This window comes from Natrix helvetica (assembly GCF_964273705.1).
Source record: "Natrix helvetica genome assembly, chromosome: 8".
Classification (NCBI taxonomy): domain Eukaryota; kingdom Metazoa; phylum Chordata; class Lepidosauria; order Squamata; family Natricidae; genus Natrix; species Natrix helvetica.
This window is the reverse complement of record NC_138559.1, coordinates 8,096,483-8,118,791: the sequence shown is the minus strand read 5'-3', so window position 1 is coordinate 8,118,791 and position 22,309 is coordinate 8,096,483. Positions and strand designations below refer to the sequence as shown.

The 22,309-nt window shown below is 46.8% G+C and overlaps 2 protein-coding genes across 3 annotated transcripts in view; one reads left to right on the top strand and one right to left on the bottom strand.

Moving 5' to 3' along the window:
• LOC309396024 (cell cycle and apoptosis regulator protein 2-like) overlaps positions 1–22,309 on the top strand; it is a 39,726-nt gene that overhangs the window by 10,287 nt on the left and 7,130 nt on the right. For both annotated transcript variants that reach the window (XM_081960740.1, XM_081960739.1), the window contains 9 exons: positions 1,826–1,939; positions 9,678–9,841; positions 13,828–14,002; positions 15,619–15,882; positions 17,584–17,814; positions 18,008–18,188; positions 19,630–19,709; positions 21,299–21,445; positions 21,579–21,690. In XM_081960740.1, coding sequence (XP_081816866.1) covers positions 1,826–1,939; positions 9,678–9,841; positions 13,828–14,002; positions 15,619–15,882; positions 17,584–17,814; positions 18,008–18,188; positions 19,630–19,709; positions 21,299–21,445; positions 21,579–21,690 — 1,468 coding nt within the window. The remainder of the gene's footprint in view (positions 1–1,825; positions 1,940–9,677; positions 9,842–13,827; positions 14,003–15,618; positions 15,883–17,583; positions 17,815–18,007; positions 18,189–19,629; positions 19,710–21,298; positions 21,446–21,578; positions 21,691–22,309) is intronic.
• The window catches only part of BIN3 (bridging integrator 3), a 177,000-nt gene continuing 157,116 nt past the window's right edge, over positions 2,426–22,309 (bottom strand). Inside the window, exon 10 of the transcript XR_014176026.1 lies at positions 2,426–2,437. The gene's annotated coding sequence lies outside the window, so the exon portion shown is untranslated. The remainder of the gene's footprint in view (positions 2,438–22,309) is intronic.

The window sequence follows — 22,309 nt, the reverse complement described above, 5'->3', positions numbered from 1 at the left end:
CCCCCCCCCCCGGAAAGAGGGTGAAAATTTGGGTGCGTCTTATACACTGATATGTAGTCCCACCCACCCACCGGTGCCCACCCTTTGGCCTCTGCCTCCCAGCAATTTACCTCATTTCAGCAAACAGAGAAAATGGGGCTTGCAATAGGCCAGCAATGGCGAACCTTTTTTGGCTCGCGTGCCACAAGTGGGGGGAGCACAGCGGGGTCGTGTGCGGGCGTGCTGCACCCATAATGCAACGCGCGACCCCCCCCAGTGCGCATGCGTGCACAATGCGCAACCCCCCCCATTTTTACATGTTTTTTTCGCCCTCCCCAGGCTCCAGAGGCTTTATAGGAGCCTGGGGAGGGCGAAAAGAGCATCCCCCCCCCCCGAGGCCCTCCGGCGGCTTCCCTGATGCCTTCGGAGCGCTTAAAACCACCCTCTGAGCAAACCGGAAGTGACTTCCTATAAAGCCTCTGGAGCCTGGGGAGGGCGAAAAATGGCTTTTAAAAAGGTGAACTCAGCTGGCCAGCGCGCGCATGTGCGCTGGCCAGCTGACAAGGCAGCGCCTCGCGTGCTCTGACAAATGGCTCCGCGTGCCACTTGTGGCACGCGTGCCATAGGTTTGCCATCATTGCAATAGGCGATGGTAATCCCTGCAGCCTGAAACAGCTGATCATCTGCCTGTGCTTAAACTGAAATTGAAAGTGAAACTTGCTGTTTGCTGCAAGGAGGCAAATTGCTGGGAGGAAGAAGCAGATTTTTTTTTCTTGTGCTAATCAGGCTGTTTGCTGCAAGGAGGTAAGTCAATAACTATAAATGCCTATAGAATGTTCAATTTAGACTTATTTTTTAAAGACTGCTTTATTATTGTTCTGGACAACTCAACAAAATGAAGAAGCTTTTTAAAATAAATGCTTGATCTGAAGAGGCCCAGTGCTATTGTATCTTCTTTTAAATAGCAGAGAATAATGTATACTTCCAGAAAACCACATTAATTTTAACAGCATCTGTACAAGTATAGTCTGAAATGAAATATACACAAACTGTGTATATCTTCTGTACTGTTTGCTGCAAGGAGGCAAATTGCTGGAAGGCAGAGACAGATTCCCCCCACTCCCTTGTTTTCTTCCCCAAAAGCTAGTTGCGTCTTATCTTTCAGAGCGTCTTAGACTCCAGAAAATATTTTAAAATATTCGAAGTACAATAGTTAGCGAGGAAATAAACGGGTAGGCGCTTTATATGTTGTTTGCAAACTATTTTGTGAGATTCCTTTTTGGGAGCACCGATAATATATGTGTGCATGGAAGCCTCCTGGATTAGTAAAATCTTGTCTATTTTGTAAAGGTGGTTATACGACATGTTTTTCTCTTTTGTTTATTTTTCACACGTCTTAAACGCCTGTCTCTTTTATCTGAAAAATCACAGCTTTTAGATAACAAGTGTTAAAATAAACACAGATTGAAAAACAGGCCTATTTTTAAAGAAATCTCAAAATCAGAGAATAGAATCATTGAAGAAAAAGGCTTGCATGAAACGGTTTCAGTACCTCCTTAAAACCGAGTAAGAACATGGACATTCTAATTCAGCTAGGCAGATAATTCATTGTTGGCTCCTACCTTACCAACAATCTACTCTCTTTTCCAAATAAAACAAAAGCTATGATCTTTTTTTTAATGTTATAATTAAATCCACCATCATCTTCTGTCAATTGTGCTGCCTCTCTGTGATTTCGGGCATCGGCATCTTCTTTTGTTTGACGTTTTGGTAGTGGATTTTGTTGGACTTTTCTGCAGGCATTGCAGCTGCACTCACACTGCTCTGCAACTCCTCTCCGATGTAGGTTCTGCTGCTTTCTTCTCCTGGCATTGAGGAATTCTACCGCAATTCTCTGCTGTATATTGAGGAGCCCAGCGAGCAGAGGGAAATCCCTGAACATCCCACAAAGCAAATTAAGGTAAGCAACATTTGCTGGAAGTAATGTAAATGAGTTGTACTTGTGTCCAAATGCAGTGTTGCCTGAAATTTTGATTATTATATTGATAGAGCGGGGCATTTAATAAGTAGGGCATAATCATGGGAATTAGAGTTGTTTGGAAGTTAAGTTTCATTTTTGTTCGGTAGGCTTCACCTCCGCCTCTTTTACCTTGGGCAGCTAAAAAGTCTTAAGCTAATACGTTGAAGGACTCCTCACTAGAAAGGAAATTACTGTCCATAATTCAGGAGTTCTTACCCTGTTTTCCCCCAAAATAAGACCTCTCCGGATAATAAGTCCAATCGGGCTTTTGAGCGCATGCGCTAAAATAAACCCTCCCCGAAAATATTGCAACACAGCAAGAGCCATGAGGTGATTCCGCTTGTCACATCCTGCACCTCAAAAATAATAAGACCTCCCTGAAAATAAGACCAACCCCTTATTTCGGGGGTCAAAAGAAAATAAGAGCCTGTCTTTATTCTCGGGGAAACACGATACATTTCTGAAAATCAATCAGTAGTAGGGATATCAACCAGGGGCCCCTCCCACTTTTGGAGTCTGACCCCAGGATATCATAGAAGGGCATCTTTGAGTCTAAAAAAAGAGTGCAGCCCCCGTGCCTTCACCATCAAGCAGGGATGTAGAATCAGATATCCTTCATGCATCCTTTTCCCTTTGGCGTGTCTTCCACATAGAATTGTTTTTGTCAGCAAACCTTTTTCCCTGGATCCACATTTTGCATTGGGGCGGGTGGATATCTAGACCATCCTTGTGAACAGAAGTGTCTGAAGGCTCTGGTTAACTGATGCAATAAAAGTAACCTTGTTCTAAGTGTTAATAAAGCAAAGGAGATCATTGTAGATTTTAGAAAGAGCTGGCATAGTCGTACTCCACTCAGTATCAAGGAGGCAGCTGCAGAGGTGGTAAATAGTATTAAGTATCTGGGGGTGCAAATAACTAACAATCGGAACTGGTCTCTCCACACATCATTTGAAGTGTGTAAACTAGTGTCTGCATTTCCTGCGTCGGATGAACAGAACACATCTTCCTTCTTCTGTTCTGGCCATTTTAGTGGCACGATGGAGAGCATTTTAACAAACTGCATCCCTGTTTGCTTTGTTGGTACCAGATAGAAAGTCCCTGCAGAGAGTGGTGAAGACAGCGGAGAAGATTATAGGAAGCTTGTTTCCTGTTATTCAGGATATTGTCTATAAGCACTCTGTGCTTAGAGCTCAAAGCATTGTTAGAAACCCTACTCACCCACTTTACGGTCAGTTTCTGTTGCTCCCCTCTGGGAGGAGGTTTCAAAGTATCTATAGCAAGACTACCAAATTCTCCTGTGCGCTGCTTGGAGAATCCAAGCATGGGTTAACTTTGTCCATTCGCCTAGAGACTGAGTTATGAAATTGTTGACCACGCCTCCTCTTACTGGAAGAGTTCGGTTTTTTAACTCAGTCCAGCCTGAAGAGACGTATAATTTTTCTGTCTAGATTAATAGACAAATTAATTCTTTCAACTGTAAGTATTTTCCCTTGTAGGTTTTTTCCCTCTACTCTAGGTGACTACTGAATTGGAGGGCAGGCAGTTCCGTTCCGATGGACTGCCTTGCCGGGCCGTTTGTTTTCCTGGCGCAATTCTGGCGCCCCTGAAGACTAACTCTGCCAAAACGGGTAGCGGTTGACCTCATCCCCTCCCGATAGCCACAATGAAGAGCTGGTTCTCCATTCTCTCATTGGCCACGCTGGGTGAGATCTGCTGATTAAGCGAGATCAGTCCCTACCACTTTAAATTCGCTTTGCTGCTGAGCCTCACTGTTCTGGCGAGTACGGCTTCCCTGGCAGACGCGATTTGCTAGAAGTAGCGCTATCGCTGCCCTGCTCACAGTTACTGCCACGGCCACAGCGAGGAAAGGAGTTTTGAGATGGCCGTTGCCCTCGTCAAAATTGCAACAGCGGCCATTTTGGAAGCCTTTTTAAAGGTCCGCGCCACTGCGAAAGGACTAAAGGGTGGCCGATCAGTTCGCGCCCTGCTCCATGACGTCAGATCACCCGAGGGCGGTACTAACGGCAGCCTGATGCTGACCGCCATTGCGCACGAGGATTCGTTCGATGCAGCAGCGGCTCGTGTTTCTTTGACCTGTGCTCTCCTTGCAAAGCCCGGTTGTTGAACAAACCTTCGTTTTCTCAACTCGGCTGATTATTCTGAGTGAGCTCATATTCTAACGATGGCTGATCGCTTGGTGACTGGGAACAACTCAGGGGCAGAAACCTCCCCCTCATTGCCTTCCATTCAGTCCAGGGCCAGCGATAGGGTTGGGAGGACTGTCACCAGGACCTCCTTCAGGACCAGATCAGACACCTCATCTGCGGCTGCAGATAAGGCCGCAGGGCGCAAAGGTAAAAAGAAGAAGGGAACTAGGCCTCCGGCACTTCCACTTCCAGCAGGTCCCCACCAGCCCTCACCTTGCAGGCCTCTCCACCGGCCTCCCCACCCAGACTGGCAGGAATTCAGGGTTAGTCCCCGGATATTCCCCTGCCACAGGGCCTCTCTGTTGGGGACATAGGATTGGGACCCCATTCATTGTCTGAGACCTCAGACATGTTGGAGGTTCAAGCGCCCGCACCTAGATGCTCAGAACCATCGGCCACCTTTACCCCCACTGCAGCAGGGTTGAGGCCCGAGGAAACATCTACCATCAGTATTCCTCCGGAGCTCAGAAACATGATTACTGTGGCCATAACTCAGGGTGTAGATGCTGAACTCCAGTGCAGGGGGCAACGTCCCAAACGTTCAGCCTTGCCCAGGGAACTGTCTGTTTCACAAGGGGACCCTCCATCCCCACTACCCTCAATCCACAATGAGGGTTCCATGCTGGGTGATGAGGAAGCTCTCTGATGATGACGGCCCAACGCAGGACAAGCCTTCTTTCTCTGGGCTGTTTCGCCCTACATTATTTAAATCATTCTTATATAAGGCCAAGACCACCGCCAACATGGGCAGCTCTACCACACCGGCCAGTGCAGCAGTGGGACTCGACTCCACAGACCGGTTCTTTGCTGAACAAGTTCAGGAGCAGGTCGCTATCCCTTTCCCTACACTATTTGTAGATGTAGTGCAGAGACAGTGGACACAGCCAGCTGCAATTCCACCTCCCAGCAACAATGACAGGAAGTTATATGGTTGAACCCCGGAGGTAGATGGGATCCTTCAGTTTCCCACCGTAGATCCCCCAATTGCTGCTTTAGCCTCCTCAGCCCTGGTGCCATCTGAACTGTCGGAAGGCCTCAAGGGAGAGGATCGGAAAGCCGAATTGATGATTCGCAAGACACACCAGGCTGCCGTCTGGGCTTTACGTTCCGAGGCTGCGGCCTCGTTTTTCAATCGATCATCCCTGGTATGGCTGAAACAGCTCCAAGCCAGAGTTGCTCCAGAGGATATGCGACTGCACCAAGATATTAACAAACTGGTCACAGCTTTGGAATATTCCTCTGATGCTACTCTTAACGCGACTAAATTCACGTCTCGGGCTGTAGCATCCAATGTACCTCCCGCCACCTCCTATGGCTCCGCCATTGGCAGGCGGATGTAAAATCTAAATGGCGCCTAGCTTCGACCCCATTCAAGGGTGGCGTCTTGTTTGGGATTGCCTTGGACCCCATCTTGATAGAAACAAGAGATAAACGCAAGGTACTCCCATCCACCAACAGGCGTTTGGATAGGAGACACCAGCCTTACTTCAGGAGGCAGCCCTTTCGGGCCATAGATTCTGGGTTCACAATGCACCTTATATTCCCCAGTATAATAGGCCATACACACAGGGACAGGACTGGTCTCAGGACCGGTCAGGGGTCCAGGACAGAAATAGACAACAGAATCAGCAGCAGTCACAGGCCCGGTGGCCATTTCGTGGCACCAACAACCGGTCCTTTCACTGTTATAGGTGACTCCCAGAGGGATGGGCCTATTGGTGGGCGATTGTCAGCCTTCATAAGCCAATGAGCAGAAACCATCTCAGACGCTTGGGTTGTGCAGACCGTGAGGCTAGGCCTCATGCTAGAGTTTCTCTCCATTCTCCCAAGACGTTTCATCAAGTGCCGCATCCCCAGGTGTCAGAATTGATGACCCAGGTGAAACAGGGTCTCATGAACCAGGAGATCCAACGCCTGTTATCCATCGACGCCATAGAACCAGTGCCCCAGGGACAGAAAAGACTAGGATTCTACTCGATCCTGTTCCTAGTCCCCAAGTCCTCGCGAGAATGGAGAGCCATTCTAGATTTAAAGAGACTGAATCTGTACGTCAAATACCAAAGATTCAAGATGCAGTCCCTCAAGAGCATACTGACCTGCATCAGACAAGGCAACCTGATGACATCAATCGACATAAAAGAAGCCTATCTACATGTGCCCATACACGCGGCACAAAGGAAATTCCTGAGGTTCCACTTTGTGGGCCGCCATTTTCAATACAAGGCCCTGCCATTCGGCTTCTCATCGGCCCCACGAACCTTTACCAAACTGTTGGTAGCCATAGCTGCATATCTGCGTTCCCTACTGGTCAGAGTAAATTGTTACCTCGACGATGTCTTGATTCTCTCTTCATCGAGCTCCCAGGCAGTTCGAGATCTTCAAACAACTATCGACACTCTGCAGCGCCACGGGTTTGTGCTGAATTTTCCGAAAAGCCACCTTCAGCCAATGACGAGGCTTCTCCATCTCGGGACTCTAATAGACTCTGTCACAAGCGAGGTGGCATTATCTCCGGAGCGACGCAGCAGCATCCTGTCGCTGGTGAGTCACATTTGAAGTCAGAGACTAATACCGCTAGCTGTGCTTTCCCAGCTTCTGGGAAAAATGATTTTGTGCATAGACATTGTCCCCTGGTCGCGTTTCCATGCTTGTTCCCCTCCAGTGGTTCCTTCTCCCATTCCAGAGAATGCACAGCAGCCACTCTCAGGTCAAGGTGTGAATTTCACGCAAGGTGTCCACATCGCTCCACTGGTGGAAGTTCTCCAATCTGAGCCAGGGGTCCCTCTTCAAGGAGTCGGACCGGATTGTGGTAACGACTGATGCGAGCCTGTATGAATGGGGGCGCACTCACTCGACCAGGTAGCCCAGGGGTGTTGGAATCCACAGGAGCTCAGAAACAGCATCAACTGGCTGGAGCTGCGCGCCATCCGGTTGGCACTTCTCGACTTTCAGGACTTGGTCAGGGCCAGTCATGTGCTGGTTCTCACCGACAACATAGACTACAAGATGCATGTCAACCGCCAGGGAGGCACACGATCCAAGTCACTGATGTTGGAAGCGGAAAGAATCCACTGTTGGGCGGAGAAACATCTCCTATTAATACGGGCGGAGCATATCTCGGGGACTGCAAACGTCCAAGCAGACTGGTTGAGCAGGGAAACGGTGGATCAGTCAGAGTGGCGTCTATCCCCGGCCCTGTTCCAAGAGCTATCCCACAGATTCGGCCGCCCAGATGTAGACCTCTTCGCGCAACCCCACAACACTCACCTCCCACGCTTCTTTGCGAGATTCCAGGTACCGGGAGCAGAGGACATCGAAGCACTGCGCAGCCCATTGCCCCTGGGCCTGCTTTATGCGTTTCCACCATTCCGCATGTCATTTGGAAAATACTGGTGGAACGGGCGGAGGTCCTGCTAGTTGCCCCGATGTCGTCGCGGCGTCCTTGGTACACCAACCTGCTGAATCTGTCCATATCTCGCCCTTGGAGAATTCTGGAAGATCAGATATCCCTCTCACAGGGGGCGCTATATCATCCGAGCCCCCAAGTTTTACAATTAGCCGTGTGGCACTTGAGAGGGATATCTTGATGAAACAAAAGTTTTCTATCAAGGTCATCAAAACGATCTAGGCAGCTCGGCGTCCGTCCATGATGAGAATTTATGAGGCCACCTGGAGGGCCTTCTGCGGGTGGGCCCGCAGAGCCAATATTAACCCTATCTTGGCTTCAGTGCTGCAGATACTCGAGTTTTTACAGATGGGTATGGATAAAGGACTTACTCCCAATACTCTATGCCGCCAGGTTGCAGCTCTATCGACGGTCATTGTCGGTGGTCACAGATGCTCCCTAGCTCAACATTCGCGGGTATGTCTTTTCTCAAAGGGGCTTCAAACCTTAAGTCCCCGGTCATCAATCGCTATCCCACGTGGGACCTGACAGTGGTACCACAGGCTCTCACCTCAGAGCCCTTCGAGCCTCTCCGCGCAGTTAGTCTTAGATTGTTGACCCTTAAAACTGTTTTCCTTGTAGCCATTACTTCAGCTCGTGGGGTATCGGAGCTGGCAGCGCTGTCGGTCTGCGAGGAACTCTGTATTTTCCACCCAAACAGGGTGGTTCTTCGTCTAGACCCAACATTCCTCCCCAAGGTCAACTCGTGGTTTCACCGGGCGCAGGAAATCATTCTCCTGGACTTCTGTCCGTGACCTTCGCACCCGAGAGAGGGACAATGGCACCATCTTGACGTTCGCAGGGCACTCCGCCATTATGTGAAATAAACTGCTTCATTTAGAAGGTTGGAAGCCTTGTTCATTTCCTTTCAGCCATCAACCAGGGCCAGAAAGTGTCCTCCAACACTATCGGACGTTGGCTGAAAGCCTGCATTGCCCTTGCCTACGAGATCCAGTCTAGACCTGTACCCAGGCGCATCACTCCTCATTCCACCAGGAGTGCGGCCACCTCGGTAGCCTGGGCCATTCAAGCCTCGGTAGAGAAGATTTGTAGGGCGGTGACCTGATCAACACCGTCGCCCTATGTCAGACATTATAAGTTCGACGTATTTGCCTCAGCTAAGGCCTCATTTGGGCGGTGGGGCCTTCAGAGGGTTCTATCGGCATCTCAGATCCCTGACCAGCCAGCCCCCCCCACCTTGAGCTTCATTGCTTTGGCATGTCCCATGCTTGGATTCTCCAAGCAGCGCATAGGAGAACAACCGTTGACTTACCTGAACGGTCCTCCTATGTGCGCTGCGAGGAGAATCCACCCCACCCTCGCCTTGGCTGGTCCAGGGGACTTCGGGACTTGCATTTCCGGTCTGCCCTATTTGGAGTTTGACACCTGTCTTGAAGATCAGACTGTTTCATTTCTGGACTATTTCTATTATATTATGACCTGAGAGCAAAATCTACATCTCTTAGTTCGGCTGAGCCTTCGTACAAAACTGAACTCTTCCAGTCAGAGGAGGCGTGGTCAACAATTTCATGACTCAGTCTCTAGGCTAATGGACAAAGTTAACCCATGCTTGGATTCTCCTCGCAGCGCACATAGAAGGACCGTTCAGGTAAGTCAACGGTCGCTCTATAACAGCTTTTTATTCCTGATGCCATCCGTCTGGTAAACTCGCAAGATTCGTTTTCTCACCATGTACAGGTATACATCCGAACTAGACTGGGTTGTTTCTGTGTCATATAATATACGTGACTATATACATAATTTTATATTTATTTTGTCATGTTTAGCATATGTAGTTTATGTTGGATGTGGTGACCCTTTGGGAGTTTCATTTTAACGTATGCCGATTAGTGTACATCCAAAGTGACAATAAAGTTATTCTAAACTAATCTTTAAAAAAATCTAGTCACTTCCATGTCTCCTCTGTCCTTCTCGGAGGTTTGATTGACAGAGTAGCGCCATCTTTGTAGTTCTGTCTGGGAATCTTTCCTGGGAGCTTTTTCCTGATCATCTTCTCTTTTCTCAGTTCCTGCTGGGAAAGAAGGCAGAGGAACTGGTGCTTCTGGGAGGAGAGTGGTCCCCCTCTCTCGATGGTGCTGACCCAGCTACGAGCCCCACGGTCCTGATCCGCACAGCCATTCGTTGCGTCAAAGCCCAGATCGGCTTGGATTTGAGCCCCTGCACGAAGTGGTGAGTCTTCGGCAATTGCTCTGTGCCTTCCATCCCCATCCTTCTTCTTCTTGTTGTTGAGATAAGAGTCTGGTGATTTGTTGTGAACTGATGCTGCAGGGAGCAAATTGGGGCACATCCTCCTCCACCACTCGTGAATCCATGAGTGAGCTGCAGCTCACTTTCCTTTCTGCCTTTTAACCCCCTTTGGTAGTCAGGAAAGGTGCTGCCAGACTCCTGAAGTGATGGAGCGAGAGGTGGGATCTCCGTCTGCAAGACTAAGCGCTATCCTTTGAGTGTCCGAGCTCATTCAAGCAAATATAAGCAGGAATTTCCTCGCCTCTTGAAGTCAAAATAAAGGAAGACAAACATTTTCAAGACCAGTAAATGTGGTAAATGTTTCAAGAGGCAAGTGGACTTTCTGGTTTTTCTTAAAGATGTTTCACTTCTAATCCAAGAAGCTTCTTCAGCTTTCTATCTCCGTTGTGAAATTAATCTGTTTTATTCTTTCATTGAGAAGGTTTGAACTGTGCTTTCTGCAGGATGTTTTCTGCCCTGTGTCCCTTCTTTGTTGAAGGCAGGCGCAGGCTGTTGGGGATGAGTCTGTGCCGTCTGCCTCTCAAACTGAAGTGCAAATGGTTCCTGTAGTCTGCAATTTTTCCTCTGGAAATCCATTCATACTCCCGCACCATTTGAAGGGCCTTCATCCCAAAATGCCTGGCTAAACGTCTCTGGAGATTCTCAGCCATCCAGGTCACGGTTGTCCCAAAGGTTCTTTTTCAAGAGGCAACTGGACTTTCTGGTTTTTCTTTGAAGACGTTTCGCTTCTCACCCAAGAAGCTTCTTCAGCTCTGACTGGATGGTGGGGAAGGGAAGAATTGATATTCCTTGCAGACAGCTGGTCGTTTGCATTATGCAATATACATTCTTCCATTCCCCACCATCCAGTCAGAACTGAAGAAGCTTCTTGGATGAGAAGCAAAATGTCTTCAAGGAAAGACCAGAAAGTCCAGTTGCCTCTTGAAAAAGCACTTTTGGGACAACCGTGACCTGGATGGCTGAGAATATCCATAGACATATAAGCAAGAATGTTACATGGCGCCCAGATGTTAAGCCATTACTGTATCATCACTTCCCATGATTTTGGGGGGACTTTAGTCCATGGATTCTGATGTGGCAATACATTTGCCAGTCTTGAAAATGTTTGTTTTCCTTTATTTTGACTTCAAGGAGTGCATTAGAGTCATTTACCTTCTTCAATAGCCTCAAAGGGAGGAATAAATAGCCAGCTGGGCCACTAGATGGTGCATTTTGTAACAAATTGTGTTATTGCATGACACTACAAGAAAGCAGTGTGGAGGAAGTTTTTGAACTCTTCTGTTCCAAAGTCTTGCAGCATTGAGTTGGATCTGTATGACTGGACATACCACCCCCCCACCCCGGGAAGAATTTCTCTGAAGTGTACTTTATTTGTAGAAAGAGAAGATTGGGCTTGCTTTGGAGGATAATTTTACCTTTGAGATTGGCGGGTCAGATTAATGTATATTGCGATTGCCTGAAACAAATTACATTAAATAAATAAATTAAACAACATTTTCTATTAGAAAATAAGATCAGCAGGAATCTGTCCAAAGAGGAAGAAAGAGTTGGGATCTAGGAAACAGATGTGCAAGCTGTAGAGCAGACTTACTGAAATCTTTTTCTAGAAATTTTGTTGAATTATAATATTTAATTGGTGTAAGGGACTAGGAAAATAAACTGGGAGTTATACTATTATGGTAGTTGTGTTTACCTTGTGTTATTTTGATTGAAATAAATCAGAACCTGCTTTCCACACTGCACTGCCTGCTTCTTGGACTGTAGCATGTGGCCCAAAGGGGGGGGGGAAGACGTTTGGTTTGTACACAATTGGGGATCCCCTTGGCATAAACCAAATACTCTGTTCTTTAAGTTTACGTTTGTCTTTGCCTTTCTGTGAGCCAAGGACATAATTCATTTTTGCAACCTGCCGTTTATTTCTACGTTGGCTTGTTTCACTTCCTCTTCACATTCTCCCTTGGAGGAGCCATGACTAGAGAAAGCCCCATTGCCAAGAGAAAAGGGTACGGGTACCAGTATGAGTTGATGTTTTCTGACGATGCCTAGGCTCAAGGATTTGGGTTGGTTTTGTGTCCCTGTGGGCTTTTCAGAGAAGCCTCCTCATACTTCCCTGTTAATCAAGGACCCTGGGCTTCGGGTTTTCTGGAGGCCTTGCACATGCTTTTGTGCATGAGCTCTTAGGAGCCAGAGAAGACTTCACATGCTCTTACCTTCACCCAATCAGCAATGAGGAAAAAATGCCGGAACTTGGAGTGCATTGGTTTAGTTGGAAGGAGTATGGTTATATATAGCTCCCTTGTGCTAGATAACCATGGCAACTAAACTTATTTTGTGTAAATCAGGCTGCACATGTGACTTGTTGGGGAGGCATCAGACCTCAGAAGAAAAGAATTGGGGGGCCTGTGAATCATTGCTACACGTGGCGTTCAGTCTAGATTGGAAGGTTGTCATTCCTACAAAATCCATGCGCTCTGTTCTGTAGGAGAGTCTATTTTCTGAAGTTAATTCTATCTGGGCAGAAGTCCAGCCATAAGAAAGGTATAACAGAAGGCATGACTGAAGAGCCTACAAGGGCTAGATTAGGGCAGGAATTGCAGGTAGTTAATTTTTGTATTTCTGCGTATTTAGTTCTGGGGTAATGCTTGATGGCAGATTGGTTTGGGGCTGGAACTTTGATTTTAATTATTGTCATCTTGGCCAAATAAGTAATGTCCCCCCATCCAATTGTTGAGTCTCATTGAGTGAGGTAGATTGTACAGCAAAGTATTGTTCCACGTTTACCTAAAGCAGGTGTGTCAACCCGTGGCACATGAAGCACATGTGGCCCTCGATAGTTAGTAAAGTGGCCCCACAAAATTGTATAAAAAAATAACAATAAAGGAAGTTTGTTCCTTAGGTACATTAAAGGCTAAAACATATGATGAACAGTTGCAGGAACTGAGGATGTCTAGTCTAGTGAAGAGAAGGACCAGGGGAGACATGAGAGCACTCTTCCAATATTTGAGGGGCTGCTACAGAGAGGAGGGGGTCAAGCTATTCTCCAAAGCACCCAAAGACCAGACAAGGAACAATGGATGGAAACTGACCAAGGAATGTTTCCACCTAGAAATAAGGAGGAACTTTCTGACAGGGAGAATAATCAACCAATGGAACAGAAGTTGTGGGAGCTTCCTCACTGGAGGCCTTCAAGAAGAGACTGGACTGAGTTGCCATAGTTGCCCCCCGCCCTGCTCTAACATATCAGAACTTCCAACCCATCTTCCTTGGCCCAAATGGTTTCTGTTAAGGAAGCTGATTCTTCTTCCGCTGTTTTGGGCCAAGAGAAGAAAGTTTCGTGTCCCAGTGGCTTTTCTTTTAGAAGTAAGGAAGAGCAAACCCCAAGCAGGGAGAAGCATCCAAGACTTCTTGGGCATATTATTAGCTAGTAAAGTCAGGGAGGATATGCTAATCACCATCTTCCAGTACTTGAGGGGCTGCCAGAGAGAAGATTGACTTATTCTCCAGGGCATCAGAGGGCAGGACAAGAAGTAATGGGCGGAAGCTTGTTAGAGAGAGATGCAATGTAGAAGTAAGGAGAACATTTCTAACCGAACAATGAATTAATGGAATGATTTGCCTCCCAGGATTGTTGGTTCTCCATCACGGGAGGTTTTTAAAAAAACAGACAGCCATTTGACTGGGCTGGTAGAAGTCTCTTGCCTTGTGGAGTGGGGTGCACTATGTGACCTCCGAGGTCCCTTCCAGCCATACGATGCTATTCAACCACTGATAGGCACTTCCAAGCACACAGCTCTGCATCCAGGCTGCGGTTGAACTCTGGCTGAGCTCCCATGGGTGGGACAGACACCTTTTGGGGAATAATCCTTTTTATGGTTTTATCTGAATTCTCTGCCCTTGATGCCCGTCAGGTACCGGTTGGCTGAGTTCAGATACCTGCGTGAGGGGAACCCATCTTACCAGGAGCAGACGGTGGTTTTCCTGCCAGATATTTGGAGCCTGATGCCCTCTCTTGAAGAGTGGGAGGCCTTGTGCAAGCAGAAAGCGGAAAAAGCTGCAGCACCTTCAGAAGTAAAAAGCGAGGTGGTAAGAATGGATCCGACCTGCATCTAAAGTTTCATTTGAGCAGAGGGAATTGGGGGGGGGGGTCACTCTCAGATGAGGGGGAAAAGTGAAGGGAGTCTTAGTGCCTAATCCATTTCTTCCCATTTATACATGGACTTGTTGCAAGGTAGATAAAAATCAATGATTTTTTAAAAATAAAAAAAAATAGATTTTTAAATTTTAAATTGGATTTTTTAAAATTTAAATCAGATTTTATTTTTATTTTTTATCAAATTTATTTTAATAAAATGCTTTCGGGGTAAAAACCTATCCAAAGATAGTTCTCTATTTAAGATACATTAATATTTTAGTTTATTCAGCATGAAATTGAGCTTAGTTATTTAGTAGGAGGCTGTGCATTCCGCAATATTGATGTCAATATTGAGGTCAGAGGAGGGACACAGATGACAGCTACTCTTTAAAAATCACGATTTAAATCGAGTTGATTTAAATCAAGCCTTTTTTACTAGTGATTTAAATCGTGATTTAAATTGTGATTTAAATCAACTTGATTTAAATCAAATCCACCTTGACTTCTTGTGTTTTATATCCTACCTCATTGAAGTTTCCATGGATGGCATGTTTTGTGACTTTTGCTTTATTGCGATCTCCGTTAGTTTAAATGGACAGCTGTGATTTGATAGTTGGCCTTGCCTTTAATTGAAATTAGACATTCTTGGCTCCCGAGAGGATACTTCTGCTTAACTAGATCAGGGATCTGCAAAGTCTGGCAACTTTAAGACCTGTAGATTGCAGCCGGCTGGGGAATTTGGGGAGTGGAAGTCCACAAGTCTGCCAAGTTTGGAGACCCCTGAAATAGATTCAAGACATACAACTTTTTGCTGAGGGTCAAAGTTGGCTTTTGAACAGAACACCTTAAAAGCCAGCCAGATCAGGGCCGAGAGGTCAATGGGAATCAAGCAAAAAACTAAATTTGATTTAATTTGTTCTCCTCTTCAAAAATTGCAATAGCTTGCTTCCTGAATTGCAGCCTGGTGGCCACTTTTGGAAGGATTTTGGCTGGAGTCCTTGGATCTGCAACTTATTGTATTTTTCGGAGTATAAGACGCACCTCCCCCCCCCCCAAAAGAGGGTGAAAATCTGGGTGTGTCTTATACACTGAATATAGCATTGTTGGCCTCCTAAAACCCTGCCTCCTTCACCAAAATGGCTATGCATAGCTTTTAGGAGGCTTCCAGAGTGCTCCTGGGGGCTGGGGAGGGCAGAAATGAGTGAAAAATGGGCCATTTTTTGCTCCCCCAACTCCCAGAAGCACTCTATAAGCCCCCTAAAGGCTACGCATGCCCTTTTTTTGAAAAAAAAGGTCCCATTAATGTGAACAATTGGCCATTTTTTGCTCGTCCCCCCCAGTTCCCAGGAGCACTCTACAAGGCTCCTAAAGGCTATTCATGCCCTTTTGGGGACAAAAAAACAGGCCTGTTTTTGTGAAAAATGGGCCGTTTTGGGGAGGTCTGCGGAGTGCAAAAACCTTTTTTTTTAAATTTGCCTCTTCAAAATCTTGGTGCATCTTATACTCTGGAAAATACGGTATATCTCTCTCTGATGTTTTGTCCTTTAACGATGATGCTTCTAAACAGGTGGAAGAAACTGAACAGTCCTCTGAACCAGCTCCGGAGCAAGAAATGGAGTCCTGTGAGCAGGAAATGGAGCCATCTGAACCGGTCCAGGAGCCGGCTCTGGAGACGCCGACTTCTGAACCAGAGACACCAGCTCCTCCACTGGAACCAGCCATAGTTGTTTACCCTCAGCTGGCACTGCAAAATGGGCAGCTCAGTTGCACCAACATCTCCCTTTACACTTTGCTTGAGTACAGAAGGCAGTGGGAAAAGCTCTCCTTTGAGGTAGGTTTGGTTCTCTCAGATGGAAGTGTCAGGGTTCCAAATAGCATCCAAAATTAAATCAGTGTCCAAGGCAAAGAATTTCTCCAAGTTCCAATTTATTAAGAGAGCCATGTTGGCACAGCTGGGAAAACTTGAATCTGAAAGCTTCCCGGTTTTCCCCATCCAGCTGAAAGTTCAAGATCTTGGCCCCATGCCTACAAGTCCATCCCATGGTCCAATCTCCCACTGCCATGCTGGCAGTTCAACCCATCCAGTTCTGGTCAGGTGCAGAGACAAAGGATGACCTTGACTTTCTAGAAAGAATTTTGTTATGGCTACATTGCATCTCACTCCTACAATCCCCCCCTCTCATTTTCCCACAATAAAAAATGCATAGTAGAATAATAGAAAGTGTGGCAGGCCAAAGATCCAAAAAGAAAAGATGGCTGCAGGTCTGACAGGAAGTTCTTGAAGGGTGTGTGTGGCTGGTCCTCTTTTCTGGCTTGGCTCTGGCTGTTTAGATGCCCCCATGGGATTAGAACCAGCAGAATAGGATGCAATAGGATACAAAGGAGGGGTGGGAAACATTTGAAGATGGAAAGAGTAGAGATGGAAAGTAGATTTTGTGAGGGTATATCTGGTAGGGTCTGAGTATTAAGATGTTCATGATTTTTAAAAATGCAGAAATGAACTAAAACTGTAATAAATCCCATACTGGAAGAAATGGACAGCCACATGCATGTTAAGGACAGAGAGTCCCTAAACATTATGGGCTGGTGTGCATCAGCAAACCCTTCCTCCTTAGTATCAGGGTTCCGAGTAACATAACTGTAGCAAATAAAACTCTGAGGCAGGTAAATGCCTCGAAGAATAAGTTTATTAGATATGTCATATTGGCATAGGCTGGTGAAAACCAACTCTGAGTATCCCAACACCTAATTAAAAGTAAACGTTTTTCTACTTTCTCAAAACAATTGGTCTCATGGTCCAATTGCTGTGTGACTCCAGTCCCCTCCTTCAGAGCACCTGCAGGAACGTCCTTGGTTCCCAAGAAAAAGTATTTTGTTTTGACTAAAACACCCCAACTATCTCCATCCCCCCCCCCCATGTCCCTCTTCTCCAGTGTGTCAATGCTGAAGTCTCCAAATGGCTTCAGTTAGGCCAACTTCAGGGTTGACACTTAGCACCGGAGCATATTCCAGTGGATTGAGCCTCCTGGCTTCCCAGTGCTGTCTCCGCCAGTGCCGATGTCCCACCAGCCTGCTCAACACCTTCTCTTCTCATTCTTCTCAGCCTCTGTTGCCAGCATCTATCGGAGCGTATCTCCTGATTTCCATCTGTTGATCCCCAATCTGTTAAATCAGGGGTCGGCAACTTTAAACACTCAAAGAGCCACAAAGCTCCTAACCAGAAGCCCCTCCCCCTCCCCACCCTCCCGTTCAATTCTGGAGCTGACTGGAAGTCCGGTTCCCACACTATAGAGTCTCTTCCTAGCGTGCCATCCTTTTTTCTCTACCTGTCCTAACCGAAAGCCCTATCAATTGTAGAGCCGACCGGCAACAGGGAGCCGCAGCAGAGGGATAAAAGAGCCACATGTGGCTCCGAAACCGCAGGTTGCTGACCCCTGGACATACGGATGCTAACATTTCCATAGTTCAGGCCTCGAGATCTTTCCCAGCTTCTTGCTCTCTGATCTCTTTTGCTCCTTCTTTCCCCCCTGAGGTGGCAGTGGTGGCAGAGACTTTCCAGGAGATGCTTCAGCGGGATTTTGGCTACAAGCTTTATAAAGCGCTGCTGGCCCTGCCGGAAAAGGAGGAGCCACCGGAGGCCAAGCATCCCGATTCAGAAAAAGTGCCAAAATCGGAAAAGGAAGCCGAGAACGAAGCGAAGGAGGAACCTCAGGAGAAACCCGTAGCAGAAGATGCACCAGATAGTAACCAGAAGGAAGTTCAAGTATGTCTGTGCAACTCTTCAGGCCTTAGAGTACAATCGGGTGGCCCCTTCATATTTGGCCAGTTACATCCCCTCCTCACCTTTCTTAACATTGCACCGTTTGCGTTTTCTTTCGATTGCGAAGGATAATAGGTGGGGTTCTTTTTGGGGGGTGGGGGGTAAGGCACAGATATTCTCCTTTTTATTCGTGCAGAAAGGGGGGAGTGGGGAGGCCGAGAAGAAGCCCTCGAATCAAGATGGGGCCAATGCAACCAAGGAGGAGAAGGTGAGCGGGAATGTCAAAGCTGAAGCGAAGGATTCCACCGATGACCTCTGTGAGCTCAGCATGGAAGATGACCTCTTGCTGCTAAGAGACGACGAAGAGGAGGATTTTGGTAAGCAGTCCGGGAAACGCAACACCGTTCGGTTGAATCTTGCCTACGTGGTGGGGACTCATATTACTGTGTTTCTCCAAAAATACGGCCTACCCTGAAAGTAAGCCCTAGCTTGATTTGTACACCTGCACCCAATATAAACCCTACCTTCAAAATAAGTCCTAGACCCTACCCATGGAGTGGGGCGAGGCACACGGGTAAAAATTAAGCTAGGGTGGTGGTGGGGCTGCCCTACTACTTATTTTCGGACAGTTGCTGCCAGGCCCCGACACCTGCCTGGCCTTGCTGGCCCACTTCTGCAGCTGCTTGCGAGTGTATATTTATATGTATATATGTATTTGTGTTACAACCCCTGGTATGCCCAAATATGGGAGGAAGCTCACTACTATTTCTGTCCTTCGGCTCATTTTTAATGTTGCCTTTTTATATTTGTGTTATCAGCACAAATACAACACTATATCACTACAACTCTCATCAGCTAGCCATAGCTTGAAATGGATCTATATTAGTCTCCCTTTATTTATTTATCAGCACAAATACAACACAAATATAAAAAGGCAACATTAAAAATAAAAATATGGTTTTCTGCCTGGATGGTCTTCTGTGATGAGCTGAAGGACAGAAAGAGGGAGTAGTGAGCTCCCTCCCATATTTGGGCATACCAGGGGTTGTAACACAAATACGTATGTATGTATGTATGTATGTATGTATGTATGTATGTATGTATGTATCTTATTGTCTTATTGTCTTCCTCCCCTATATATATAAGACCAGGTCTTATTTTCGGGGGATCACAGTAGCTGCAGAGAGTTGCCCTTATCACTTCCCTTAGTTGTAGACAAGATGAAAGTCCCTTGGTTTTTCTCTGTGGGGAAATCAGGATTCCCAAGTTCCTTTTGGCGGCCTTGGTCAGTGTTCAGCTACGTCAGGGCTGTTTTCAGACTGATGGTTTGGGGCATTGGAAAGCATTTCTTGTGCACTCGAGATGATCTGGTAAAGACACAATGGATCCACTCAGTGTCAGCGTTCTGAGTAATGCGCCCATTGAAAGTATAACTCCGAGGCCGGTAGATCCCTCAAAGAACATGTTTATTGGATACATCATATCGGCACAGCTGGTGAAAACCAACTCTTAACAATTCCCGCGGTTTTCACCTAATTAAGAGAGAAAAATCCCCCCTCCCAGGTGTCACCGGTCACATTGTCCAATTAGGATGGATGGCAGACATCCATCGGCTCCTCCTTCAACAGCCACCTGTTGCAATGACCTTGGTTCCCACAGAAAAACTGTTTGTTTCTACTGTTAGGCTATCTACTTGCAGGGCCCTTTCCCCTCTCAGGCTTTGTAGCAACTAGGAGGCAGCACAAGATGGCTTCAGTCAGGTGCGCTTCGGAGTTGACAAGTCAGCTTCTGAAGCAGGTCATGTTGCCTTATCTACAGGTGTCAAGTTGGAAGATGCCGAAGTGAGATCCGTTGCATCCAACCAGTCGGAAATCGAGGTTTCCTCCCTTCCTGATATGGTTAGTGGCCAGCTCGTCTTAAAAAGTTTGGTTTGCTTGTTTATGTCTGAATATTCTTAGCGGATGTATCCTGCTTTAATTAGCCGTCTTGGGAAGGCAAGATTGGGGTATAAATCACAGTACGTTTTTCTGGAAACGTTGCTGACTTTGTAACATACCAATTCTGGCGCTTGAGACTTCATTCCCAAACCATCTTTAGGAGGCAAATTTGCATGAATTTATATAGAATGTAGATGGCAAAATTGTTTTCTCAGAAATTGGATTTTTTTTCATCCTAGGCTAGGTAATTGAGGGAAAGCTTCAGGGGTCTGAGTTGTGTAAACCCCCCAAATTCTGGAATCTGAAAAAATTACTGTATTTTTTGGGAGTATAAGATATACCGTCTCCCCCCCCCTAAAAGAGGGTGAAAATTTGGGTGGGTCTTATAGTCTGATATGTAGTCCCGCCCACCCTTTGGCCTCTGCCTCCCAGCAATTTACCTCCTTGCAGGAAACAGAGAAAATGGGGCTTGCAATAGGCTATGGTAATCCCTGCAGCCTGAAACAGCTGATCATCTGCCTGTGTTTAAACTGAAATTGAAAGTGAAACTTGCTGTTTGCTGCAAGGAGGCAAATTATCTGGGAGGCAGAGGCAGATTTTTTTTTCTTGTGCTAATCAGGCTGCTTGCTGCAAGGAGGTAAGTCAATAACTATAAATGCCTACAGAATGTTCAAATTATTAGACTTATTTTTTAAAGACTGCTTTATTGTTCTAGACAGCTTAACAAAATGAAGCAGCTTTTTAAAATAAATGCTTGATCTGAAGAGGCCCACTGCTATTGTATCTTCTTTTAAATAGCAGAGAATAAGTATACTTCCAGAAAACCACATCAATTTTAACAGCATCTGTACAAGTAGAGTCTGAAATGTAACACTACAAGCAGTGTATATTGTCTGTACTGTTTGCTGTTTGCTGCAAGGAAGCAAATTGCTGGGAAAAGCAGATTTTTTCCCCCTTGTTTCACTGGCTGCCAGCAGTTTGGCAGATCGAATCTCACCAGGCCCAAAGTTGACTCAACCTTCCATCCTCCCGTGGTCGATAAAATGAGGACCCAGATTGTTGGGGGCAAGAGGCTGACTCTAAACTGTTTAGAGAGGGCTGTAAAGCACTGGGAAGCGGTATATAAGTCTGTGCTATTGCTATTCCTCCCTCCCCCCTTCCTTCCTTCCTTCCTTCCTTCCTTCCTTCCTTCCTTCCTTCCTTCCTTCCTTCCTTCCTTCCTGTTATTCCCTTTCCTCTTTTCCTTCCTGGTGCCGCAGTGTTTAGAATGCAGCATTGTAGGCTAATTCTGCCCACTGCCAGGAGTTCGATTCTGTCCGGCTCAAGGTTAACTCAGCCTTCCGTCCTTCCGAGGTGGGTAAAATGAGGAGCCAGATTGTTGGGGGCAAGAGGCTGACTCTGTAAACCGCTTAGAGAGGGCTGTGAAATACTGTGAAGCGGTATATAAGTCTAAGTGCTATGGCTATCTCTGGACCAGTGAAATGGAGCACGGAGTGAGACTCTCCTCCTTTCCTCTCCCCTTCCCTTTTCTTTTTATATGCCACCCTTAGCCCAGAGAGCTGGACCCAAGTACCGTGTTGCCCTTGGATGCCCTTCTTGCCTTCATTTACTTCGACTTGAATTTCTGTGGCTACCTGCATAGGAAGGATATGGACAAGATCCTGCTCACCTTGGGACTGCACCTCTGCAAAGAGCAGGTGAGCCTCGGCTGGGTTCTGTCGACGATTGGTGGAACGAGTCGGCCTCTGCCCTCCGGACCGTGGGCGCGGGGGCTTTCTTGACCGCATTTCTCCAGGGCCACTCCTAAGGGGGTGTCTCATCTGCTGGTAGGTGAAGCGCTTGGTGAACAGGGTTGTGACGCAGTTTGTGTGCCGTTACCGCAGCCTGCGCTACAGCCGGCAGGAAGGGACAGAGGCCGGCCTCAGAGAGGAAGAGCTATCAGGTGAGTTGCAGGTACGGGGTGGGACGGGACTTTACGGATGGGATGCCACTGTAGCTTGCTTTCTAAGTGAGGCTGGTTCTAGTTCAGGAATGGGTTTTATTGAGCCCTCTGTATGCCAGGAGGTGGTCTGGATTGGGGGGGAGGGGGTCTTCACATTTTTGTCTCCTCCCAACAAAATACAGGCTGTCCTTAACTTACAACAATTCATTTAGTGACCGAAGTTACAACGGGCACTCAAAAAAGTGACTTTTAACTGTTTTTCACTCAGTGATCGCAGCATCCCCACAGTCACATGATCAAATTTCAAACGCTTGGCCACCGACTCATATTTATGACGGTCGCAGTGTCCCGGGGGTCATGTGAGACTCTCCCTTTGCAACTTTCTGATGAGCCAAGTCAATGGGGGAAGCCCGATTCACTTAACAATGGGGACAAGAAAAGTTGTAACTCGGGGCAGAATTCACTGTCTTGCTTAGTAAGTAAATTTTTTGGGCTCAGTTGTGGTCGTAAGCCGAGGACTTACCCGTGTTCCAGGTATGAGAGGATTTCCTTCACAATATCTCCTCCCATTGAGATGTGGCTCACTATTGGAAAGCAGAATTCTTTGTCAGGCTGGGTC